General features: G+C 37.4%; 1 protein-coding gene and 1 non-coding gene across 2 annotated transcripts; both read left to right on the top strand.

Annotated features, from left to right (window-relative positions):
* The first annotated feature begins 5,112 nt into the window (after positions 1-5,112).
* Positions 5,113-5,186, top strand: Trnas-gga (transfer RNA serine (anticodon GGA)). Its single transcript has one exon. It is a non-coding gene; the product is annotated as a tRNA-Ser (tRNA).
* Positions 5,187-23,444: 18,258 nt separating this feature from the next.
* Positions 23,445-25,836, top strand: LOC145223239 (protein NLRC5-like). The gene is made up of 2 exons (XM_080089623.1): positions 23,445-24,065; positions 24,188-25,836. Exons 1-2 carry the CDS (start codon positions 23,477-23,479, stop codon positions 25,828-25,830), a joined length of 2,232 nt encoding a protein of 743 aa, XP_079945749.1. The 5' UTR covers positions 23,445-23,476; the 3' UTR covers positions 25,831-25,836.
* The last annotated feature ends 835 nt before the right edge of the window (positions 25,837-26,671 follow it).

Here is a 26,671-nt window from a genome sequence, read left to right as displayed (position 1 = left end):
AAAAATCTGGTTCCGGCCAAATTTCGGACATGCTCGCTGAAAACACATTGCCTTTTCAAAATCTCAAACCTTTGCAACCAATTATATACGATCTTCTCTACTACAATAGTCTCACATACAAATTTAAACACCAAATACATAAAATATAGTTGTTGCTTCGTTATTTTCATTTAAACACAACCACAAAAGAAACCATTTAGAAAGGCAATATTGAAAAATTAAACTTAAAGCTCATTTTGGTGCAGTGAATAAATGAAACCCGCAAATGACTTTGCACTTGACACTAAACTTTGTGTTTGATATGTAGTTTTGCGCAGCATGTTCTTGTTTCTTGGGATTTACTCCTTGCACATTGTTTGCTTTGTTTTGTTACGTCGCGCAACTACTTTCGAGAATTTAGCTTGCTTAACAACGAAAATGTGATGATGAATTAATTTCAAATCCTAAAGTCCTTACACAGGTTACCGTATTTGTGTTTTGGTACCAAAGCGGTTTTTGGTCGACATGATGAGGTGTCGGGTTGCCTTAATGAGTTTTGACTTCCTACTCCAGCAGTTGGAACGCACGCTGTATGGTTTGCGCTAGCTGTTGTTAAAGTTGGCGGCAAACGAAACAAGGATTTGGCCATTTCACCACCATTGCTTACCCCACATGCTGTTTTGCGTTTTCCCTACAATTTCTCGTCTCTGGACGTTGATTATTATCAGGTTTTACCTATACTACCGTACGACTGTTTTACGACGCCCAGTACGTGACCTAATATGAACGTCAAAACAAATTGACCATCGTAAGTACTATTAAATTTTGAGATCCGTACGACGTCAAATAATGTTCAATAATTTTCAATTTCACTTTGATCCTATTTCGAAGCAATGTACATGCCAAAACAACGTCCAAATTTAACCCGCAAAGTTTAGTGCTATTATTTATTAAAAATCTATGTTAAATAGACGTAGGAATATAATAAATGTAGAAGGATATCGACCAGACGTCGAAATTCGTTAAGTCGACTTGGTTGCGGCTCAAGATGATTTAAAAAAATGGCCGCCTTCCCCGCCAGTGCCTATACCTGGTGTCTGTGCATTGACCCACACATTAAACATTGAGTTTACCGCTAACAACGCAACAACCGCAAATGCCAATTCCAGCGTCATTAAGTGGCAGAATTGAAGCAAAATCCACAAAAAAAATTCCGATCGAATCTAACCATATCGTAATACCTATAATCGATGTGTGGAGCATCCACAAAAACTTGATTTCTAAACATGCTGTGGTAAACAAAAGAGTTTTGCCTTTATGGATTTGGTCACAACTTTACCAACCAAACAAAATGACAATGCCACGGACATTTATGGGTTGACAGAATTTCGTATTAGATCCAGAGAAGTTGGATTTTCAAGGAAATGTGAAGCTTATTTTAACCATGGTTTGAATGCACCAAAGCAGGAAGTAACGTTCATCAGTCATTCCGCCAACGCACCGTTACTTCAAAAGAGTCGATATGTAGCAATATAATGCAGAACGTAGAGAAACTCCGCTGACTGTTGATGAAGTGGCTGAAACCTTCTCCCACTTCCATGTCGAAATCCAAAACAAAGGTTGCTTGACTATATACAGATGACAAATAAATGACGCATTTTCTGAAAGCAAACTTAGACACATACTAACTTTCATTTTCTCGTGGTGCAATCACTTCACATTTGTACAGCACAAATGTACACCACTGATAAGTCAGCACAATGTACATCAAAAACGATTTTGTAATGTTTGCAGTAGAGATGCACTGAATGTTCGATTGGCGAATTTATTCGGCCGAGTCGGCTATTTTTACACAGATTCACTTTCGGTCAAATAATTCGTTGGCGACCTTAAACCATGGCCGACACAACATTACACCCCATAAAACTACCTGGCAGAAAAAATACTTATGATTTCATGTCAAACGTGTAGTTTACGACTTTAACAAAAGTCGGTTCGGTGCTTCGCTAGTTTGCAAAGCCTGATTGCGTGTGGGTTGCCATTGTATTAGCTAATAGCAATCATAAATACGCAAGTACACAACAATGGTCCAATAAAAAATACGCTTTGTTTGTCAACTTTTCGTTTCCATAGAATTGTTCCAAATTACAGGAAAAATGTAAGAAGTACAAAATTTTACGCTAACTTTAATTTGAAAATTCGCTGGGTTTGTCTGCTGTCGCCTTAAATGCCCCTTTATTTGTATTCGTTTTGTTACAGCGTTATGTCGAGGTGAAACAGCCGCAGCCTTTTGACAATTATGAGATTTTGTAGCGGTTTTAGTTTTAAAGCAGGTTGGGGGGGAACAGAGTGGGGAACAAACTGTGGGCTAAAATATTAGCAAGGGCAAAGCTGCTAAACTTGGCTAATTTATACGCTCCAAACTGCACCATGATGTCTGCTAAACGTTTCATCGACAAAGTCACCGCAAAGCGTCTAACGATTTGATTTCGCAGCGACATTATGACTTGTCGCGTTGTCTTGCCTTATCTTCCTTCTTGCTGACAAGAATTGGCTTGAATTCCATCACTGACACATAAGCGTTGACATTTTATTTTCTTTGTGCATGCGAACAAGATGCGCATTGATTGGTTGGCTCAGTCGTTCATTCATATAGATTTTTATATGGACGTGTCGACTGGTTTCGTTAATTCTAATTATAGGCCCAGTTTTGGCCTTCGGTTTCGGGCTTAAACTTTTTCCACTCTGGTACGTTAGTCCTGCACAGATTTGTGTGTGATTTAGGCTATCTTGCAAACCACGTTCTTTCTAATAAATCTGTTGCGTTTCAAAATTAGACCTGTTCATCGTATTTGTGAAGTAGTTGGTTTTGGTGCATGTCTTTTTCACACTTTATCTTAAATTTGCTATCCTCCACCTAAAATAAATGTAATACCACCTTTCAAATCATAGCATTTTATTAGGGGTGTTTTCCTTTTACGCATCAAGCCGTAATGCTATAAAATATATCTTCTTTGCTTCTGATTTCCATGTTTTAGCGAGTAGGAATAAACCGCGATAAGAATGGCGATAATAAGCGTTGTTAGAAATGTCATTGGTCGTTTTTTGATTGTTGCTCATGTTGTTCGTGGTTTTTACTGAAATATGAACTCACAAATATTGGTCATTGTTAAGCGGAGAAAGGGGCCCATGCGCCATTTTTTGTTTTCATTTGATCCTAATTAGAGAATTTATTGTCTGTGCTTATTCTGTTCATTATTTATCCCTGTTCAAAAATGCACCACAAGGGCATACAATACTTTATACTTCTTTACAGACAAATTGGTCACTTCTAAGTTTCATTCTACATTGTATTGTATTGTATTGTATTGATTGGTATAGGCTAATCACATTCTTAAAATACATTTGATATTGTCTTCATTTGCATTGTATCACGAACTGAATACTACAGTGGACGATTTCTTGTCACAAACCTCCGAATACGTTTAAGCGACAAACCAATTTTTGAGAAGCTTACCGATTCTCAATGATATAACGTGGAGAGTTGCCACCATGGCCTGACTTCCTATTGGTTGCCACACTAACTGCATGGTTTCAAGGGATTTGTTTCTTTTGTAAAACCACTGAACAAATGTAAACCTTTTTTTGTGAAAAAAGGTACTGCCAAGATGAAACTTTCTGTAAGTTGAGTGGTAATGTTACAATACTTGTTACGAACTAGTATGATGTTTTGTGAGTTTGCTTTTAATTCTTAATTTCCTTAAAAAGGATATAGTCACCAAACACGTTTCGAAATAAGGCCATCACTATTTTTAAACGTAGTCATAGAGCCAAATTGTTGCTTTTGTCATGCAGGAAATAGGTGCTTGTTTTTATTGTTTTTAAAAATGGCCGATGACGCATCAAATACGTCCGAATCTAAGAATGCTACATCCCTGCCCAGCCCAACCCCAAGCTTGGGTGACATTCTACCACAATCAAGCCCATTCGAACAATCAAGGGAAGTTGTACCCCAAACACGCTCCAGTCAAATTTGTCCAATCGGTCAAGAAAACAAAGTTGTAAATATTGTAAGAATTAAAAAAATGAAAAGTGTTTGTTAATTATAATTACGTGTGTGAATTTGCAGGATAAAGCAGAGGCGCCTCAGTTTGGAGACACAATCATCCACACAACCGGACCAGTGTTTAACGCACCAGTAGAACTTCATCAACATTTCTACTCTATACAACAACAAACTGTTCAGCATATACATGAACAACCTCACACTTCAACACAACCACCTGCACTAGTTTCTACGGAGGAACAAACCTCGCCAAAATCATTTGATGAAACCCCGTCTACATCACATCAACCACAAACATGCCACAACCAGTCGACTTCATCATTCGAAACGGCACCAGAAAACCTCCGTGCTACTGCAACACAACCTCGGATATCGAGAAGCCAATGTACATCAGCCCGGTCTTCAGCTAGTCAACATGAACAAACAACACAAGTCACAGAAAATGATATATGTATGAACAATTAAGATGAACATAAATTCATAACTGGGATCAGCCCTGAAGCGTCTATGCAGACCAGCGATCACGCGGCACACTCATGTATAAATCACAGTACGCCAGGGCCATTGCAGGCGCTATACCGAATCAGCCGGTCACCAAGCATTCACCACCATATGGCAAGGCGTAGGCTAGAAAAATATAGCCTGCGGTGGGATTCGAACCCACGACAGGAGTCTTTCCGGGACTCGCGCTTTACCAACTGCGCTACACAGGCTCAGTGGAGAATCCGCCGAAAGTCGAATCACAAGCAACGTTGCCTGCCTCGTATGCTGCACATGTCAGCTTCGTAGTAGGGGATCGCCAGATTGACCAGTATCAGTTAAGATGAACATAAATTCATAACTGGGATCAGCCCTGAAGCGTCTATGCAGACCAGCGATCACGGCACACTCATATATAAATCACAGTACGCCAGGGCCATTGAGGGCGCTATACCGAATCAGCCGGTCACCAAGCATTCACCACCATATGGCAAGGCGTAGGCTAGAAAAATCTAGCCTGCGGTGGGATTCGAACCCACGGCAGGCAACGGTGCTTGTGATTCGACTTTCGGCGGTTTCTCCACTGAGCCTGTGTAGCTCAGTTGGTAGAGCGCGAGTCCCGGAAAGACTCCTGTCGTGGGTTCGAATCCCACCGTAGGTTAGATTTTTCTATCCTACGCCTTGCCATATGGTGGTGAATGCTTGGTGACCGGCTGATTCGGTATAGCGCCTTCAATGGCCCTGGCGTACTGTGATTTATGTATGAACAAGTTTTTGTTTATTTAAAATACAATTCTACTTAAAATTGCCGTTCAATAATATTGCGTAGTGCATACTGGAGTGATGCGATTTGTTTTTCATAGAAATTTTTCTTATGTAGGTGAACAACTAAAGTATCGACTACAGAGAGAAGTCAGAGCTACTGCCAGTGAAGAATCGACACTAGCTGAGTTTTTAGACCGAGCAATAGAACCCGTCCCCGTTGCTATGGTCAACAAACCACAACAAATTGACGACGAGTTTTTAGCAGAAGGGCATTATCACCGCAGAGAGGAGCTTTACAACTTACCAGAAAGTGACATTACCGGTGAAGAAATGTTCTCTCGTGCAAAACAGATTGCACAACAAGAGGCGAAGAAGAAGTTCAAAGCAAACAAAAGTGAGACAAAGCACAACTACATTGAAAAACATGGAAATGTAATTGGTGTGATTGGACAAGCTGGAATAGGAAAAACCACTTCAGCTAAAAAGTGGGCCCTGCAAGCGTTAGATGGACAATTGTGTGAAAGGGTATCATTTGTTTTTTACATTGTGATCAGGCTCCTTAACTTCACAGCAAAAATGACACTCCTTCAGTTTCTCATTTCCACCATGTTATCAGAATGGAACTGCACACCTGACGAGGCAAACATTATACTTACTGCTATTTGCAGTGATTCTCATGTTTTAATCATTTTCGATGGTTTAGATGAGGCAGCATTCGAATCATTTTCAAGTTCGGTTTCGAAACCACTGTTACATGGAAAAAATTCTGCAGAATGTTATTTGAAACATTTGGCGGGAGGAAACTTGCTTCCACGTTCTCGAAAGATTTTTACATCACGACCAGCTCAACTATACAAGCTCCATCCGTCATACCGACCCAAGTTTATAGTCCAGATACTTGGTTTAACTCAAACATCACGGAATGAACTTGGACGTCAGCTATGTGGCGAAAAATATAATGAGATACATCAAAAACTGACTCAAAATCCTAATGTATTTGCGTACTGCTATGTTCCTGCAAATTTCATATTGACACTCAACTACCTGATGAGTTACGATGGTGATATTAAGTTTGTTTCGCTCACGCGGGTTTTTGCTTTTACTTGTAGCCAATACGTAACAACAGATCATCTCCAGGGCCAAGAATGCGAATTGGACAAACTGGCCAAAATGGCTTGGGATACATTTCTCAAAGGCAAATTGGTATATAAAGACAAGAACTTTAAAAAAGCTGGAATTAAATCTTCCACAGCCGACGCCTTCCTTACCACATCAGTAACAAAGCAAGTGAATCTGAAGCTGACGATATTAGACGGACACAAAATAAGATACTTTTCTCACCTGACCTGGCAGGAATTTTTTGCCGCTTTCTACATGATGATGATTATGCCCTTTACGAAATTTGAAAAGCAACTGAAACAACTAACCGAGGACAAATGGGAAGTTGTTTCCAAGTTTGTCTTCGGAATCTGTGATTCTTCGGTTTTTAATTGTCTTGAAAACCTTGTCGATGCAAGTTCCAGTGAAGATTGGTTACTAAAGAAAGTCTTGTTAACCGAATTATTGTCTAAAATAAGCACAACAAATATGAAGCGAGTGTTTAGCTGGGCTCATGAGATGAATGATCTACAAATTGCTATGTCTGTCGCCTCCTTACTTCCTGATGAGCTCGACCTCAGTGATTCATCTCTTCTTCCTGACGACGTCGAAAATCATTCCTTTGTGCTTCAACACAGATCCAACCCGGTATTACTGTAATTAGGATTTCGATTACGAATGACAACCTGATCGATTCAAATAGCAAAACTGGATTTAATTTGCGCTGTAACAAACAATGTTTCAATCGGGTGAATGCAAAAGTTTGCAACCTTAATTTGAAAAAGATATTGTACCTATCTCGTTAAATTATTCAACATGAGTTCCTGCACATAGTTAGAGTTTAAAAACTCTGTTTCGGGCAGTTGCCACTGATGGCAGTAAATATAATTATGCGTTGCATTTTTACGTATCACAAAACTTAAACAAGATTTTAAAGGTATATCTCATGGTGCAAAATGCACATTTACCCTTTACTGTATTGACTGCAAATATTATGCACAGATCGCGGGAGTAGGTAAAGTTATTTCGTGTGTGATGTATGACCGTCAGTTTTATTTGCTACCAAATTAGTAACAAGCTAATTCTGTTTTCAAGTTTTGCGATGTTTTTTAATTTAGCGACTTAAAATGTCCTGTATGTCATAAAAGACGCGTATGCAAGTTTAGACTTGTGGTAATGCGTATTATTTAAATAATGCGCAATACCTGAGAGAATATCAGCTATGGCTTTTTAACCACGTTACAAATTGTTTGAAAGATAAATGGAAGCACCTACTTTTTAAAGATCATAATTGGTCACTGTAATATTGTGTGATGTTTCTATGCCTGCTGTGTCATGTGTTAACATTTGCTTGTTTTTAATTTAAACATCAGCTCAAGATACTCGACCTCTCCCGCAACAAGATCGGTGATCTGGGTGCAAATTCGTTGGCTCGTTGTCTTCACAAAATCGAAATGCTTGTGCTGTGGAGATGCGACATCGGAACTGAAGGAGTCAGGCAACTCTGCGAATCCGTACTGCAACTAAAGACGCCTGTAAGTAATATATCCATGTACGTGAACAATTTCTAGAAAGTTTTTAGTAGTTTACGTAACATGTGGGTCAGAATATTTTCATTTGAAACATAAATACACATTTATTTTCATTTGAAACATGGACTCTGTTATAACGCAACATTCTGACCATTCAAAACCTTTGCGATTTGAGTTATACTACACAAAAACTACACAAATACTGTGAAATTAACAAATCATATAAAAAAACCTTCAAAAACAACCACATTTTTTTTATTCCTACGTTTCGACGTCCTATAGAGTTCGTCTTCATTAGGGAAAATTACACTGAATGCGACCAGTGCAGCGCACGCTGAAAGCATCACCTTTGTTTTGATATTCATTGTGTTGCCCCGTCGGTGAATATTCCATGACTCACGAACTTATCTTTTCCTGTAGTCAGGCTCCCGGGCCACAACAGACGCAGCATTGAAGTCAATACGGTGGCCTTGTGATTGTAATTTTATTGCGGCGTCTGTTGGGTCCCGGGAGCCTGACTACAGGAAAAGACAATTTCGTGAGTCATGGAATATTCACCAACGGGGCAACACAATGAATATCAAAGCAAAGGTGATGCTTCCAGCGTGCGCTTCACTGGTCGCATTCAGTGTTATTTATCCTAATAAAGAACACCTGTATAGGACGTCGAAACGTCGGAATAAAATAACATTTGCCAGAAAAGCTCTACAAACTATGACTGGCAGCAATAGCTTGTATATTGTGGTGTTATATAAGACTTATAACGAAAAACGTGCGTCCATTACAACGTTTAAAAGCTTATTCTTTTTTGGTTGCCATAGAAAGCAATCTTATCAACCACAATAGAGTCGCAAATTAACTTACTTTCTTACAACTTTTGTATTGCTTACCTGCCAGGTGTGTCGCAAATAAAAAAATAGTGTGTTATTGCGTCGCATGCTTTAAAGTTTTGAAAAATCCTACCATAAAACTTACAAATTATTCAAAAAAATAATAAACGAAAGCATCTATTGTTTGAATGTCAGAATTGGCCACTGTTATATTGTGTGTCATTGCAATGTCTGGTTTGTTATGTGTTAACATGTGCTTGTTGTTAATTCAACATCAGCTGCAGAAGCTCGACCTCTCAGACAACAAGATTGGCGATCTGGGTGCAAATTCGTTGGCTTGTTGTCTTTACAACATCGAAGTGCTGGCGCTGCGGATATGCGACATCAAAAGCGAAGGAATCAGACAACTCTGTGATTCTGTACTGCAACTGAAAACACCTGTAAGTAATTTAGGCTTTCGTATGTAGGCGAACAGTGTCCAGAAAGTTTTACTTAGTTTTTTATGTGATCACGTGGGTCAGAATATTTATATTTGATACTGTAACACGCAAAGTATTTTTTATGTTTCTCCCTGGGGTGTCATTTGTTTGTCTTAGGATTGCTGACAACCATTTTTGAAATGTTTCACTACTCCGGTATTGTTTGTTCAAATAATATTTGCCAACATTTTAATCTAATTACCTAAATGAAAGTAGTAACATCAGTTATTTATTCCACGTCGAGACACAGCATACGCTGGGTTTGAAATTATTTTCTAAGCATTTTTTGTGCTAAGTGGTCAGTCAAATAAACTTTGCATTCGAGTAATTTTGATTTGATTGTGTGATATGTGTTCCAAAAAGTCAGCGGTTTTACAAATATTTCTCTTCCAGCAGATTTTTATTGTAAGTTGGAATAAATTTCGACGTCCCCCACGCTCACATGATTATAAAACAGCACATGCAAAATAACGTTGCATGTAGCATTACTTAACTCATCTTCAAAGTTTACGTAAAATAGCTACTCAGAACATGATCCAGAAAATTAGCCCATTCAGTGTCAGAAATATTAGAAACCAAAGTCCCAAACAAGCGTAATTTTACAACAAAATGTAACGACCCAAGTTCCTACATTTGTGATGTTATATCGTCATTTCTACAAGAAGCGCTACACAAATGCAAAAGCATGAACCTGTACGAATCTTGAAAATGAAAATCATTGTTTAGACTACAGAAATCTTTAGTAAATTAGCCTGTATTAACCTTGCAAACGTCACTATGTTGATTTCGCACGTTTTCTATGTTAAGAATTGACATGTGATATTTTGCTTTAACATCAGCTGAAGAGCCTCGACCTCTCCTACAACGATATCGGTGATGTGGGTGCATCTTTATTGGCCCGTTGCCTTGACAAAGTCGGGAAGCTAGGTCTGGGGTGTTGTAACATCGGAAGTGAAGGTGCCAGACACCTCTGCGGTTCTGTACTGCAACTGAAAAAACCTGTAAGTAAGTTTGTGCATGTGCGTGGACAGTCTTGTGGAAAAAATATTTTGATGTTTTGCATGGTTATGTGGTCGAGAATAATCCGATTGCATGTAGGATACGCATGGAGTGTTTAGGTTTTTGTGAAAATTTGAAATAAATAACTGATTTTTTCAGCTGATAACAGCATCATTAACTGTTCTGTAATGTTTGTTTTTAGACCTTTAATCAGTGTCAGCAGTAGATTTTGTCTCCTAACGATTAATTTACATTATTCCATAAAAGATCGCATTTGCTTTTCTTATTGACTTAATGACGGATCAACATCAAATCAAACCGCATAATTTATTTTCGTTCTTCTACTCTAAAGCGCGTTATACTTCCAGTCATGGGCTTTGATTAGAATGATTTTGTGTTAAAAATGCTGTAGTCTATACCGGTGGTTTCCAACCTTTTTTTGACGCGACCCAAATACTTACCAAAATTTTATTTAGTGGTTTCTCGCGACCCGTGGACATGGTAATTGGTTTAATTTTTGTCTGTAAATTCGGAAAGCTTTTTAAAAATTACTAAGCAAGTGTAGCAAATCAATAACCTTATAACGAACAAGTAGTGTTGCTGTTTTCTGCCAAACATTTTCATTTAAGCAGGACTTAGAGCTGAATCGAAGAACTATTAGCCAGACAACGCTTAAGTGTGAGCTAACACATCACTTTATGAAGTCACAAACAGTTTTAACCATTATCACGACAGGTTGTGATGAAGTTATTGTTTGGCAACAATTTAAAGCCTTGGGAAATATATAAAAATAACGCTACAATGCGAAATCAAAAAGTAAATGTTCTTATTGTCACTAAAACAAGCGACCCATAGGTTGGGAAACACTAGTCTATACAATATACACGAAATTTTTTTCCCGCACATCGTCCGATTGGGACAACACGCATGTATCAACAAATGGCAAAAACTGCTTTAGCAACTTCGCAGTTGACATTGGAGAATTTTTCACTATGACAAATGCTATACAACTTCATGAAGCAGCCCTTAAGTTGTTTTACCTATCGACGGAAACAATAAATGTGCCTGTAGCACTTTTGATTGACCAGCCCATACGTATAAAAAATCGCTATAATGTCTCAAAAACCTTTCTGGTTATCAAAAATAGGAACTAGTTGCAGTTTTTGATTTTTTAAAAAGTTGAGCATTATTGTCAGGAAGACGGGGGTTAAACAGAATTAAACCCGGAGTGGGCATTTAAATTAGTTCCTGTTTCACTGCAAAAAGGCCCGTTTAGCGGAGGGCCTTACCCTATAATTTCTTGTAAATTTAAAGCTGTTTTTTTCTTTCCGTGATTAACCCCCACGTTGAACTCGACTGGACCTCATAAAGCCGAGCAATTCTTGTATATGTTACAAAAGAAAAGCGGTTGTTCGCGCACATCCTAAGAATGCTCCAATCTTGTCTGTGCTGTAACACACTGCCATAGGATAACTGTATGGGGTTCAAATAATAGCATCATGATTCAATCCGTCTTCATACAAACTATCAACTTTAAAATGGACAAAATGTGTCAAAGCGATTTGGTGATCTTTGTTTTAATGGCTTATGGTCCAAACCAAACATCGCAAATGAAGCAGTCACTTACCTACTAGCACTTTGTTATAAATTTAAAGTCGGAAGACACTTTCTGACATAGTTCAGAATCTAATAAGTTTTATGCAAAGTTTTAGGTATGGGCTGGCCTCATGCGTTTTTAAATTACCTTATTTACCCCACATTGTCTCATTGCGTGAACACAAAATGCATCAAGGGAACACATTGGTCATGAACCTAAAGCTGCAAATTCATTTCGCACAATACGCGTACTCCCTCTGGAGTGCCGTTCATTTTCGTAATACTTACATTCGGATAAACTCAAAACGGGTATGTCCTGTGTTTTCCTTCTCCCATTCAGTGTTTAAAAATCCCAAATGAACAATCGAAATCAACCCAAAGGGCACAGATTTCTATTTCAGTCAAATATTTTTTGACTTTTACACATTGTGTTAGAACAGAACAATCGCATCTCAATGTGGTCAATGTAAAATCTAAAGCTTAAACCTGGCCTACGTGAGAAACTTGTTTCTCAAACGTATGTCTGGCGCTTCGCGACATAAGCGAAAGGAAAACAGCAAATATTTTACAAAGAACAAAAAGAATGCAAGGCAAAGCTCAACAGTTCTAAGATAATGTGCGGGTGATTTGCTGATGTTAACAACATACTGCACAGCTGAAAAACTATTTTGTTGGTGGCAACGATGTAACACTACTGTGTGTATTCTCCGAACTAATACCTAGCTAGTTGAATGTAAAATAAAATGTATTGTTGTATTTTTTTTGGTTGGGTGTCCTGTCATCATGCCGGATACATACTGTTACGTGATGAAATCGAATTTACTTAGCAGTTGTTTTATTTAGATGGAATTTCTTGATCTGACTTCAAACAACCTGACAGATGAAAGTGCTGAGTCATTGGCACGATGTGTTCATAACGTCAGCGTTTTGCGTGTTTGGGGAAACGACTTCACAGAAGCAGGGAAGAATCTCATTAAATCAAAGTCGCGAGGGAGAGTTGTGTCCTAAATCTGAAACAAAAACTTTAGTATTTTAAACAAACCCGAACAATTCTCCTGAATGTTGATTTTGATTGACACATATGATTCTTATGCGTAACAGAAACGGATGCCTGGCTGGGGTGTGTAGAAAACAACGCTTAAACATAAAATAAGGTGTTAACTTAGTCAATATCTCAGACCAAACTCACTTGCGCTGCACTCAAAGCATTAGTGCGTATTTGTTACGAAACCACAGCCCTGTTTATTTAGCGCCACCACAGGCAACAACTCTGATGTATTTTATCCGATTTACTGTTCGAATTCCTAATTAGTCAAGTTGTCTCAAATGTAATTTAAGTTTTTCCGTACGTGCTGAACTTGTAGAGTTATAGGAAATTTACTGCCTAACGTTATCTATCATACAAACACGTACGTTGTTTATTTGTTGTGACGTATTTATTTATTGTAACTTTTATTTATTACATTAACCTTCAAATGTAAATCTTAGTTGATTTGTTTGAAAACTTTTCTGTGCTTGTATGTGTTTTATGTTTCCTTTTGTTGAAAACTGAAATGCTGTAATTCAATTTTATTTCAAAGTTTGACTAAATACGTAGTTGTGTATTTGATTGCTGTAATTTCGTTTAAAACTTAAGCTCAGTAGTGAAATGGTTTCTATTTTTGTGCATTTTGACAATTTCTTTACGATGTTAAACTTTTTAATATTGCAGATTTAAATTCTTCTGAGATGCGTTATTTACTTGCTTTTCCATTCAGGTTGGTTGATAATAAATGTTTGTTTGTCATCCGGCTCGATTGTATAAAATGTGCCAAAATTTTGGGTCATGATTTTTAAACACATTTTACACTTAATTACTGGAGTTTTAGTATATTGTAGCCAGCGGCGGCTCGTGCCTAAAATTTCTGGGGGTGCTGCTCCAAATTTTAGCCTTTATTTAACATATAAAAGTTATAGAAAAGTAAAAATAGAAAAGCCACATTTCTAGATTTCCAACCATTGTTTTGTGTCGAAAAACAAGTACCGGTAATACAAATCTTAATTAGTAACTCCATAGTGACTTAATTTTCGTTACCCATTAATGTACACGAGTGTAAACAGCAGACAGTATCATTGGGGAATTTTGTTTACTTGCATGGCAACGGGCCAAACTCAATAACATGCGGCAATAAAGTTGCACAAAAACACACGTGACACAGACTCGAAACGAAGCGGTTGTAAATACGATAAAACACAACAACAATATATTAAACAAAATAGTAATGAATGAGTCGAAAAGTATTTCAGTTTGACAACATTTAAGAATAACTGGTTATAATTATTATTATTCTACAGTGTAGCCTAAATGTTTTGGCCATGTAGCGTATATTAGGAGAGGGTGTTATTTGAGTTTATGTCACTTTGTGCAAGAAAACACAGCTACACAATCTTACTTTAAGAAACAGTTAGGCGACCTGTTGTGAGAGGAAGCAAGATGAAGAAACCATGGATAAATGAGGAACATCAGACTACAGCCGTTATTTTTCGTTTAAACAAAAGCGGTGACGTTCGAAAAACGCAATGTTGAGCTGACTTTTCTAATTTTGTTAAGAAATTTGGTACTGGTAAACATGTAGGCCTACGTTAAACAATTAGTACAAACTGAAATAAAAACTTGAAACATAGATATCAGAACAATTGATATTTCTGAACCAAATTGAAAATAGAAATATTTATGTGAAAATAGTTATGATAGGGACTTTTCCATCGGCGTTTTTACAAAGTTGCAAGACAAGCCAGTTTTAGTAACTTTTACATGAAAACTCTTTAACTGAAGTGCCGTTGGATGGCTACTACACTAGCCAATACGGACGGTCTATCTCTCATCACCAGCTGCACTGATGAGACCTTACAGGTTGAAACAGTCCGCACTGTCTGCAGTTTAAACGGTTTAAGTTTTAACATTTAAGACATTTCTTTTCTCAGGGTATGGATTTAAAGATGTTACGCAAGCAAGGTCACAGTGTAGCATAGTTTCCCCTCAACTTCTCACAAAACAAAAGTTGCTCTTCACAAACTCTATTGTCCAGTAGACTGTCATAAATTACGAGAACCTTGTTATTTAGCAATGAAGTATCAGTCAACGAGGTAAAGGCTGTTTAAATTTTGAAGTTAGCTAAATGACTTTTACTATGATCAATGGACCAAATTGTTCTAAATCAAAAATAAATTTTATTTGTATTCAATTGTGTGTTGGAAGACACTTTTATGCGTTGTAAAAACTATTCATGTGTTTCCATTAAAGCTTAGTTGAATGGTACACAACCCCTGGCCTTCTAGACTAGACACCCCTCCCTTTGCTTCATGTATTTTTTTCAATCTGTTTCCAAAAGTTTAATTCTGCACCGTGTATAGTCTGTTTTTTGTCAGTCATTTATACTAACAACCTCTGCCTTAGATGCTAAAATACTAGTGAAAAAAACTGTTACTGCTCCAACAAGATTTTAGTGTATTTTTCAGCTTGATCTTCACACTAAACATGCAAAGAGATCCCTTGTTTTGTAGTACCACTTTATAATTCTGAAAAAACAAACTTGAACTCTTTGGTGACAGCAATGTCCATTTTATTGAATTTGCCTCCTCACTTCCATTTGACTTTAAATACCAAAGGGCGTGTTAAGCAATGGATAGAAGGTAAGAAGTGGTCAAAGTTATCAGGTTTTTATCTGTTTACATATCTGCTTGATGTATTCAAAAATAAAACTGCCTTTATATCAATAGCAATTTTGTTTGTAGGTTTAATAAAACACATAAAAAGATTGTTTGTCTGTAACTTTGTTAAAACTGTACTATGATTGAATGGTTTGATGCTTTTATGAAAGATTTTGTTTAAATTATTTCTCACTAAAATAACAGTGAAATGGCACATTATGTATTGAGAAGATTTTTTTTTTTTTTGGTGCAGTGTATAGTTTTTCTGCAATGTGTATTAGCATATTATCACTTTATTTTCATTATGTTTAGGTAAAAAGACTATCTAATTTTGCACTGGCTGTGTATTTGGCGTAAATGTTATATTTCAATCCAAATTGTTTTTAGTTTTTGTCATGGAAAAGTTACACAACAGTTTGGGTTAAGCCAGAAGTTTGTTTGCACAACAACATTAAGCAAATAAATTTATCCTGCAACAATAAAAACAACCGGAAAATCTGCACTACTTTCCATTTCGTGCATCGCAAATGATTTAATTACTGGTAAAATTTAAAAAGTTTTGCTTATCAACACATAACGTATTGTTTCTGACTCCGACACACTATTTAAGGAAGCAAAAACTAAACTTTTGCTACTGCAGGGTGGCGCTCGTAAGCAACAAAACTTATTTAAACCATCAAAACATCAACTTATACAAATTGTGTAAAATCAGATGAGAAAATCAGATGTCACTATAACCTCGAAAAAAGTTTTAAAACGCTAGATTCCATGACAATCCGACCCTTTTCGCTTGGTGTGTGTGTATTGGAACAACTGGCAGGGGAGATTAAGTTGGGCTAATGGGAACTGTAAGCAACAAGCGGGATAACTAATGTTACTCTATGTCATGCCGCCCTTCTTCAAAGCACACTTGTATCTACCCACGTGTTGATTTTGAGGTTTAATCTCAAGCGTCTTCTAAAATGTTTTCTTATCTGGTTGGAATTAACAGAGTCACCTAGTTTGAACATTGACGTGCAGTAATGTGATGGGAATAAACAATTTGGGTCGAGGTTAAATTTACGACCGCACTAATCCATGCATTCATCTGGACCAGGCAATTTTTACACTGCAATCTCAATGACCCTGTTTATTTCTTAAGTTTTGTTGTTCATACAATTATAACTTTTATTTTTTTAGCAGTCCTTCTTGATTGAACTTGTCTGTATTCACTTACTTGATGTCAGTAGAACGCAAGTTTCGAATCATTTTTGCAACGATGAAGTTTGAAGCCACATTGTATTCTAAATGGAGATTTTAACACAGCTAATGGTAGGTAAAAAAAAGGTATTTTCTTGCAGGCAAAGATGGTTATTGTAAAGTCGCTGTCTTTTGTGCATTTTTACCACACCTTTTAAGCGGTTTATATTTAATCAAAACCTGTGATTTTAATTTTTGAAGGAGTTGTTACGTAGTAAAATGTTCCCCGTTTGCGTTTAAACTAGACTTTGATTGTTTTCGTGTAAATTATGTGTTTAGGTAATTGTACGTCTCGAGTGGGCATAACGGTTAAATGGACAATGTTAAGCTCATAATTTGGAATCCCTAAAACCACCCGAGATTTTTCGCGCTGATGACATGCATGGATGCGTTTTTACTTCCGCAAACTTCGTAATGCGTGACGACGACTCATCGCCTATAACGAGTTTTGATCACATTTGCATTCAAGTTTTACCGCTGGCGGGACTAAACCTGAGTTTAATTTGATGAACGTTAGAACTGCGGTCAGAACCGATCATCATAACAAGTGTTGTCGTTAAAATTATATTTACGCGAAAAGATATTGAAAAGTTTTGTTTTGTACAAACGACGTTTACTGGCAGCTGAGACACCATACACTTGATGTCGCGATTGTACAACTTGTGTGAAGTCATGAACGACTCACGAATCAGCCGAACGGTCTGGTGCGCCTGACCCATATACAGACATAAAAAAAACCTGATCGGGATTCGTCCCCGGGAGAGTCCTGGGTTCGAACCCTGTGAAAAAAAAGACTCACGAATCATGGCTCATCCGGGACACTGAGTGAAATATTACGCCACTTCCGGGTTATTTCAAGTCGTAACTTTCTGTAAGAGAAGCAAGATTTGTTCTATCAAGTGGAAATTCAGCATAAAAGTTTGTTTTAATAAGAAATTATTTAATGGGTTGAACATTGACACTGTTTTTTTTTTAGAATCAACTGTTGACCAGTCACAATAAATGCATTATCTTGGACTTTGCAGCATAAGGTGGAACTGTGATTGTTTCTATGGTTCAGCAGGTTAAGTCATTGAAATGTATTATCAGGTTTACTGTTTATTCAAAGGCATACTTTTTGACAGACTGTTGTTTTCTTGTCAGAATGCCGTCTGGGGTATGCATAAAAAAAACGTTTCGTGAATTACTTTGTTTAAACAATTGAGAATAGTTTTTTTTGAATGATATTTGAGTTAGTTGATATTGTTGTTTCGATAGAGGCGTACGGTAGCCGTGAAGTTTGTAGCATGTGTCCAACACTGTAAACGTTTAAATATTTTTACTATGGTTTTCACAGATGACGTAATGTTCTCCCCAGGTAGCTGTGTGTTTTCATACTCGAATGCATTGTCCACTTGCTTAGTGATAATTCAGGGAATTTGGTGTTGGGTCTATAATTACAATTGTTGTGTGTAGCTGACTTCGCGCGTTTTTAATTGCAAGATTATAGGCTGAAACGGACAGGTGAAACATGTTAGTTTCAAGGTTTTGATCACATACAAAGTTCTTGGATTAACAAAGCGAATTTGTAAAGGGAGGGTTGCTTAAAATGGTTATTTTTTCCCTGCCCAAACGCGTATTTTACAATTCGGACAGGTGCAGGTTTATGGCTGAAACCAGCATATTTATTTAGGTTTTCGACGTGTACGTTTGTTGTTAACTCATTCTTGCATCCAATCACACTATGTTTTTATATTCACGTTAGTAATGACAGATTACTGATAATGGTCCAGGAGATTTTCCTTCAAATAAGGTCAACGTTCACACGATTAGAGGCAAAGTTAACATTGTGCGCTGATAAGTCTGGCTGGTAGTGCCACTCAACGTAATCTATGTGCAAGTACTTGACGAGTGTTTGTGTCCCAGTTTTTAAACTTTGCCTTCTTTGTGTTTGTGTATTACGAAAAACAAAACAATAGAATTTGCCCTTTCAAAAAATGTGACAGCATAATCATTTGTTTGTTTTCAAACTGACAAGCTATTATGCTGTAATACAAAATAAGTAAATATATGTTTTTACTCAAAATCCATCAAATAAATTTTTAGCCTTCGTTTTTTTATTCTTCCGTTGAGGGAATGTGGGTAATTTAAGTTTCACATAAGTTTACATTTTTAAATAAATCGGCATAAAATCTGCTACGATTGCGTGGCCTAATTGTTCAGTAGCTTGATTCTTAAACGGCCCCAATTTGTCATTCAAAGTAAATTGCAACTTCCGACAACGAGCGAATCCAAAGGTCGATTGCAACATCAGCAATTTTCGCATGATAAGGGGATGGATTAAATATTGGTTGTCGATAACACTGTTTCACCATACTTTGCCGAGTTGCTTTACGGGACAAAGCATTTTGGGCTGGTTGCCATCGAATAAATCCGCCTTCTTGTCTTGCTTGTCTTTTGTCTTGTACTATTCTCCACAGTCCGAAAACTTGCGATTCGATATGCACTTGAACTGGCTCAAAACAATCATCCCTATTTTAATGTCAAATGTGTTCTTTCTTTAAAATTTAAGAGTAGCAAATCTGTAAGCCCCTTCCTGTGCGAAGTAAGTTTGATCACGTACGAATAACAAATCAATACCAAGTGTACAGTAAAGTTGTTTGTCATCTACCCATCTCTAAAATCTTTTCCAGCAAGTGCTGTAATGTTCATTGTTCATTAAGTTGTTGAAAACAACCTTTTGAAGTCATACATACAAGCTGGGAGTGGAACCAGAACTGAATCCCAACAAACATTGTCCAGCGTGTTTTACTATATTCTACCATGCATAACGGTGTAAACACTTGCGACTTTAGGTGGACAAGCGCATAAACAGGCTAAGAACGTCCCTCAATTTTCATGTACAAAGTATGTATTTTCGTTTGATATATTTTTTGTAAGATTATGAGATATTTTCTTTCCAGGATTGTTTTTAATTTCACTTTTGACGTTAAGAACCACAAAAAATGTATGGTACGAAGTATACTGCTGTATGGGCTGTATCTTTACAAATGTTTCACTTAGTCATTTGTACTTCAAAAGTTGATTTTTAAGCCATAATTAATGTTTTTCAAATATACTGTTTGAATGTATTGTTTAAACCATACGACTGGAAAAGTTTATGACAAAAAAAATATAGGAAAAAATCGTAACAAATCGTTAATTATAACCCTTATATTATGATAAACTAATATTGTCGGCATCATTTTTATTTTATTTTATTTGGAAACCCGTAGTTTAATTATTTGTTTTGATTTTAACATTTAGGTGTGTTAAAAATGAACAATGTATGCAAGAATGAATTAAATTATTGGCCTGCATTAATTGTTTGTATTTTTATTTTTTTATGTTCGTTTTTGATGTGGATAATTTATTGTGCTTGTCAAATATGCCTAAACCTTATTGTTATGGAATACGCGCAACTATTTTGTTAAACTTTCAAACCCAAGTTTTGTAAATGACAGTATGTTCAGTTGGGCTCTGAAAATTTCGTCGTTAAACAACATGGTAATAAAAACGTCCCGCGTTGCTAAAGTAGCTTTCTGCTGTCACGTGATTGTTTGGCGACTGTTGGACGCGTTATTTGCGAAACTGGCGAGGCAACATCGCTAACAAAGTACCAGGAACCCTTCTTGCGCAAGTAGGTTTGACCACCTACGCATAACAACTTGATACAAAGTCCACAGTTGAGTTGCTTGTTGTACGACATCGTCCTTGCCCAACGAGATTTCCAACAACTTTGGTGCTGCAATGCTCATTATGTTGTCTGATAGAACAATCTAATGACCTTACTTATATAAGCGACTCGATGGCCAATGTTTGGCTCTCACTGACCCGGTCGCGCAGCTATTCCGTTTGCTATTTTATTGTTTATGCAATTGTTTAAAATGTCGAGCGTGACAGATAAAACATTGAAATAAAAATATATTACTCATATAAGCCGGATCGTTAGCACGAATATGGTGAATTCTAGAAAACTGTACTGAAGAATACGGGAGTAAACAGCGATAAAGCGTGTCAAAATATTCCAAGACATAAACCAAACCCGACCCCCACCCTCCTAAAAAACAGCATATAGAAAGCCCGAAATAATCAATGAGTACAAATTGTTACTCAAATTTTCGTCTGCATCAGGTAATTTGGAAATCCGTGCAAAATTCGTTTTAATGCATAAAAAAGATTAAATTTTATTTTCAAACGGATATTTTGTTCAATTGGCAAATAATCCCAAAGCTCTTAACATTTCCATTCAAATTGGGACAACCTCCACAAAAATAAAAAGGAAAGCAAGCGTATTGGGGCAATATTTGTGTCTGGCAGTTTTAAGCGACATAACTTGTATGCAAATACTTGTTGCTTGATAAGCGCTCGGTTGGTGAGCAAGATTTCAAATTTGCTTGGTGGGTTTGAATGACATCGGACCCTACTTATATATTTGCCTCTGTTATATTCTGATGGGAAGACGTTAGTTTGTTGTGTCAAAATGTTATTTTCAATTGGTTAAACAAATATTTAAAAGAAATAGAAAACATATATCTAGTTTTAGTAATCACTCGAAAGACATTAGGTTGTGATTGCATGGGCTGTTTAGCAAACTCGCTTGGCATAAAATTTAGTGCTTAATTTTGTAAAAATGTTTACAAATGTGCAAACTATATCCGGTCTATTTTCGCTTTAAGTTTGGTTTGTTGTTGTTGTTTATTTATTACATACAATTGTTTTGACAAAAAGAAGTAGTTTTGTGTCAGCTTTTTCACTTTCTGGTAGCGTTGCTTGTTTTTGTCACACAAGCTTACTTCAAGCCTGTAGTTAACCTAGTTTTTTTGTCATGAAATAACTGTAACTGTTTTTGGCTTTAACATTTTGGTGGGCCAGAAGTCGATACGATGTCGTGTCACAACTTAAAATATAAATATGAATTCATACTGTTTTCGTAGCACGGTTGATTGACGCAAAGGTTTCGTTCAAAAGGATTATGTTTCTGCTCGTTAACATATTCTACAGGTTCAGTCTGTTTTCATGATTAAAAGCACCATTTTCGTTTTTTCGACATTTTTAATGTGGAAAATCTTTTTTTGCTTATACGCAATGTCCTATACAGAAGCGATGCGAAACAAACGAACATAATTTGTTCTGGGAGTTTTATTATTTTTGTTTTGGAATGTTTAAGTTTTCATTTAGTTCTGGTCTGAACGAATTAAGTTCATGACAGTATTCATATACTAGTAAATGAAGCTAACAAATATCTCGTTTCGTGGTATAGGAACCATTCCTGCGAAAACTCAAATTAGTCGCGTCCAAACCACGACTTGGTGGCGTGTGTTACTTGCAGTAAAAACTACGTTTAATCGTTTCATTTATAACGCTGTCACTCATATGTTGTCTACACAGTATTTGCGCCCCGATATAAATCGCAGTGACAAAGTACACAAAAAGCAGAGAATTTTGCGGATTTTATGCGATACTGTTGTGTACATCAGCACAAAATTTGTTTCTTAACGTAATACCTCGGTGTTACTTTACACATTTTAATTTATTGTTATTGTATGTTTTCCGGGCATTGTCTGATTTTGCCATGTTGTTGTGCCTTGTTTCTTTTCGTTTTTGATGTGACCTTATTGCGTTGCTGCACAAAATCAAAGTGAACATTTTAAATGTTTAGATTTTCGCACCAGTTATGGACTCCAAATGACATAAAAACTGAGAGGAACTAAACATTTAAATGCGTGAATTGACTTAAATGCGTGCATTGAATATCATGTCAAAATCTTTTATTTTGTGAAGTGAAGTCGGGCTTTGATTTTCTGTCACAAGCCTTTTCAGCGTGATAATAAGAACGTGATGGAAATGGTTCTGTGTCAGTCAACTTTAAATAATAAACCAAATAGCATGCGTTGTTGGTGCCAAAGTACCGTTCCCTCGTACGACAGTAATTTGTTCGAAGAACATGCTGTATGGGGGAAAACACTTACGGCGGTATCGTGAACCAAGTCCGTTCAGGAACTATATGAGGGTAACCTAAAAAACAATTTGTGTTCAAAAAACTAAACTTTTCGATGTGTCCCAGTGGTTTATAGCTTTGTACATTTGCGTCCTTGTGCGACGAGCAGTCTCGATGGCTTACTGCGCTCGTGTAAATACCCGGTTGCTTTGTATGTATCCAATGCATTACATCAAAGGCCACCATTTTGTATAACGATGTAAAGCCGGGAATAAAGAACTGTTATGTGGCGATAAATCGACGTTGTTTAACGAGGATTTGCTTCGTCGTTGTTGAAGTACCTCAACGTGTGACGGTTGCTTCGTTTACGAAACATGCGCGGCGACGAAAGGACAAACCACAGAAATAATGGGAAATTGAGCGTTCAGATATTATAAGAAATATTTCCCGGCAATACGGACGTCATTTGGCGTTTCATACAGCCTCCAGCAAACCGCACTATTTAATTAGTTTGTTTCGAATTTTTGAAAGAGTATTTTATCATCAATGTCTCCAACTCTACACTTGTTATACCTTACGCCGTTGGTGGTGTTGGAAATTGGTTTGCTATTAAACAACGCCACTGAGGTTTCGATATAGCACACTGTCCTATAATTTAACACTACTCATATCTTGTAGTAATTTAATTTAATTTTCTAACATAACGAAACTTGTTTACAAAATGCAGGGTTTTTGATCAAGTTTGTTGATTTGTGCTCGGACGCATGTCAGAAAATATGGAAAACCAAACTAGAAATGCAAGTTTTAATCCAACTGTTGCTCAAAACTTAAGTGTTCGACCCAACTTGACACAAGAATCGGGTGACCATGAACTTCAGACAAGACTGCCACAAGGACAACAATCTGGTGAAGTTGTTCCTTTACCCGAACAATCAAAAGATGTTGTGCCCCGAACACATCAAGCTCAAATTTGTCCAATCGATGAGGAGAACAGAGTTATAAATATTGTAGGTAAGAGTGACAGAATGTGTGTTGTTATTAAATCTCTCAGTGTTTTGCAGGATAAAGCAGAGGCGCCACATTTTGGTGACACATATCACCACCACTACCATTTCAACTTGGTGCAACAACAGCAAACGGTCCAGCATATACACGAACAACCGCACACTTCAGCACAGCCACCTGCACCAGTTGCTTTGGAGGACGAAACCTTGCCAAAGGCATTTCATGAAAACCCGTCCACATCACATCAACCTAGTACAGCGACAAGTCGATCTGCAGCAGCCCATGCTTTACCAAATGAAAATCAGCAAAGATATCTGAAAAAGAAACAAGTCACTGAAAATGAAAAATGTGAAGACAGGTTTTGTTTGGTATTAGTTTAAATACAAACTAGTAAATGCACCCCTCAATAAAATACCATAATTTATACTGGCGTGATGCGATAAGTTTTTTACAGAACGTATCTTGTTTAGGTCAACAACTGAAATCTCTACTAAAGAGAGAAGTCAAAGCAATCGCCAGTGAAGAATCGACTCTAGCTGAGTTTTTAGAACAAGCTGTAGAACCCGTCCACGTTGCCATGGTCAACAAACCACAAAAAATTGGCGACGAGTTTCTAGCAGAAGGACATTACCACCGTAAAAAGGAACTTTACAAAACACCAGAAAGTGACATTGCCGGTGAAGAAATGTTTCCTCGTGCAAAACAAACTGCACAACAAGAGGCGGAGAAGACGTTCAAAGCGCATAAAACAGAAGCAAAACAAAACTACATCGAAAAACACGGCAATGTAGTTGGGGTGGTTGGACAAGCTGGAATAGGAAAAACCACATCAGCCAAAAAGTGGGCCCTCCAAGCGTTAGATGGACGATTGTGCGGAAGAGTATCGTTTATCTTTTACATTGTAATCAGGCTCATTGACTTCACTGCAAAATTGACCTTTCTTCAATTTCTCATTTCCACCATATTATCGGAATGGATCTGCACACCTGACGAAGCAATCATGATAATTACTGCCATTTGCAGTGATCCTCATGTTTTGATTATTTTCGATGGTTTGGATGAAGCAGCATTTAAATCATTTTCCAGTTCGGTTTCGAAACCACTATTACATGAAAAAAATTCTGCAGAAAGTTATTTGAAGCATTTAGCGGGAGGAAACTTGCTTCCACTTGCTCGAAAGATTTTTACGTCACGACCATCTCAACTATACAAGCTCTATCCGTCATACCGACCCAAATTTATAGTCCAGATACTTGGGTTAACTCCAACATCACAAGACGAACTCGTATTTCAGATATGTGGCGAAAAATGTAATGAGATACATCAAAAACTGACACAAAACCCTAACGTATTCGCGTACTGTTATGTTCCTGTCAATTTTATCTTGACACTCAACTACCTGGTGAATTACGATGGAGAAATTCAGTTTGTTTCGCTCACACGAGTTTTTGCTTTTACTTGTAGCCAATATGTAATAACACCACATCTGAAGGGCGAAGATTGCGAATTGGATAAACTGGCCATAATGGCTTGGGATGCATTTCTCAAAGGCCAGTTGGTGTTTAAAGCCAAGGACTTTAAGAAAGCTGCAATCAAACCTGTCACAGCCGACGCCTTCCTGAACACATCAGTAACGAAGCAAGTGAATCTCAAGCTGACGATATTAGACGGACACAAAGTAAGACACTTTTCTCACCTCACCTGGCAGGAATTTTTCGCCTCTTTCTACATGATGATGATCATGCCCGTGAAGAAATTTCGTAAGCAACTGAAACAACTAACCGAAGACAAATGGGAAGTTGTTTCCAAGTTTGTCTTCGGAATCTGCGATTCGTCGGTTTTCAATAGTCTTCAAAACCTTGTCGCTGCAAATTCTAGTGAAGATTGGTCACTCAAGAAAGGCTTGCTAGCCGAATTCTTGACTAAAATGAGCACAACAAACATTAAGCAAGTGTGTAGCTGGGCTCATGAGTCAAATGATCCAGATATTGCATCGTCTGTTGCTTCCCTACTTCCTGATGTACTTGACCTCAATGATTCATCCTTCTTTCCCGATGACGTCGAAAACATTTTCTTTGTGCTTCAAAACAGAGCCAACCCGGTATTACTGTGATTTAAATTCCCCTTACCAATATAATGTTTTTATGAGTACAACAAGATTTTGTTCAAACAAAATGAATATACAAAAGTAGTTAATTTTAATGGTTTAACTTAACAGGAAGTGGTTGAAAATAATGACTGATTAGAACACATTTTAGGGCAATTGCAAATGAAGCAATATCTCTAATTGTTCGGTTTGTTGTGACGAAAAAAGTATATGTGACGTCACAGTTTACTATGTTACGATATGTTTACAGTATTTTTTTGAAACATTGGAAAGTTTTCAAGTTTAAAGAGCTCTTCTGGCAAATGTGATTTTATTCCGACGTTTCGACGTCCTATACAGGTCGTCTTCATCAGGGTAAATAACACTGAATGCGACTAGTACAGTGCACGATAAACAAAGGAAAAAAGGAAAAAAAGAATAGAACGCAAGCACGTAACAACGCAACGAAAACACCGCGCGATAACAAATGATTGACCCTCTAATCTTTAAGCAGGTGCCTGTAGCACGCTGGAAGCATCACGTCTGTTTTGATGTTCATTGTGTTGACCTGTTGGTGAATATTCCATGACTCAAGAAATAGTCTTTTCCTGTAGTCAGGCTCCCGGGCCACAACAGAAGCCGCATTGATATCAATACGGTGGCCTTGTGATACCGCGTGATTGGACAGGGCCGACTTCTTTGCGTCGCTGTTGGCAACATCCCGCTGATGTTCTTTTCGGCGGGTGTTGAGTGACCTTCCAGTCTCGCCGATATATATTAACGGACACTCGGCGCAGGGAATAGAATATACAACACTACGTTGTTCAAGGGTGTCGATTGGATCTTTCGGGTGACTCAGTAGCTTGCG

This window comes from Phallusia mammillata, chromosome 4 (genome assembly GCF_965637545.1).
Source record: "Phallusia mammillata chromosome 4, kaPhaMamm4.hap1.1, whole genome shotgun sequence".
Lineage (NCBI taxonomy): Eukaryota > Metazoa > Chordata > Ascidiacea > Phlebobranchia > Ascidiidae > Phallusia > Phallusia mammillata.
The sequence above is the reverse complement of the archived record's forward strand: the minus strand, read 5'-3'. Positions and strand labels throughout refer to the sequence as shown.

What these genes read in the sequence shown, in the direction of transcription:
- LOC145223239 (XM_080089623.1), top strand. Translation starts at nt 23,477, where the DNA reads ATGTCAGAAAATATGGAAAACCAAACTAGAAATGCAAGTTTTAATCCA. An exon ending in AGTCACTGAAAATGAAAAAT is followed by an intron (nt 24,066 to 24,187) that starts GTGAAGACAGGT and finishes TATCTTGTTTAG; the next exon opens with GTCAACAACTGAAATCTCTA.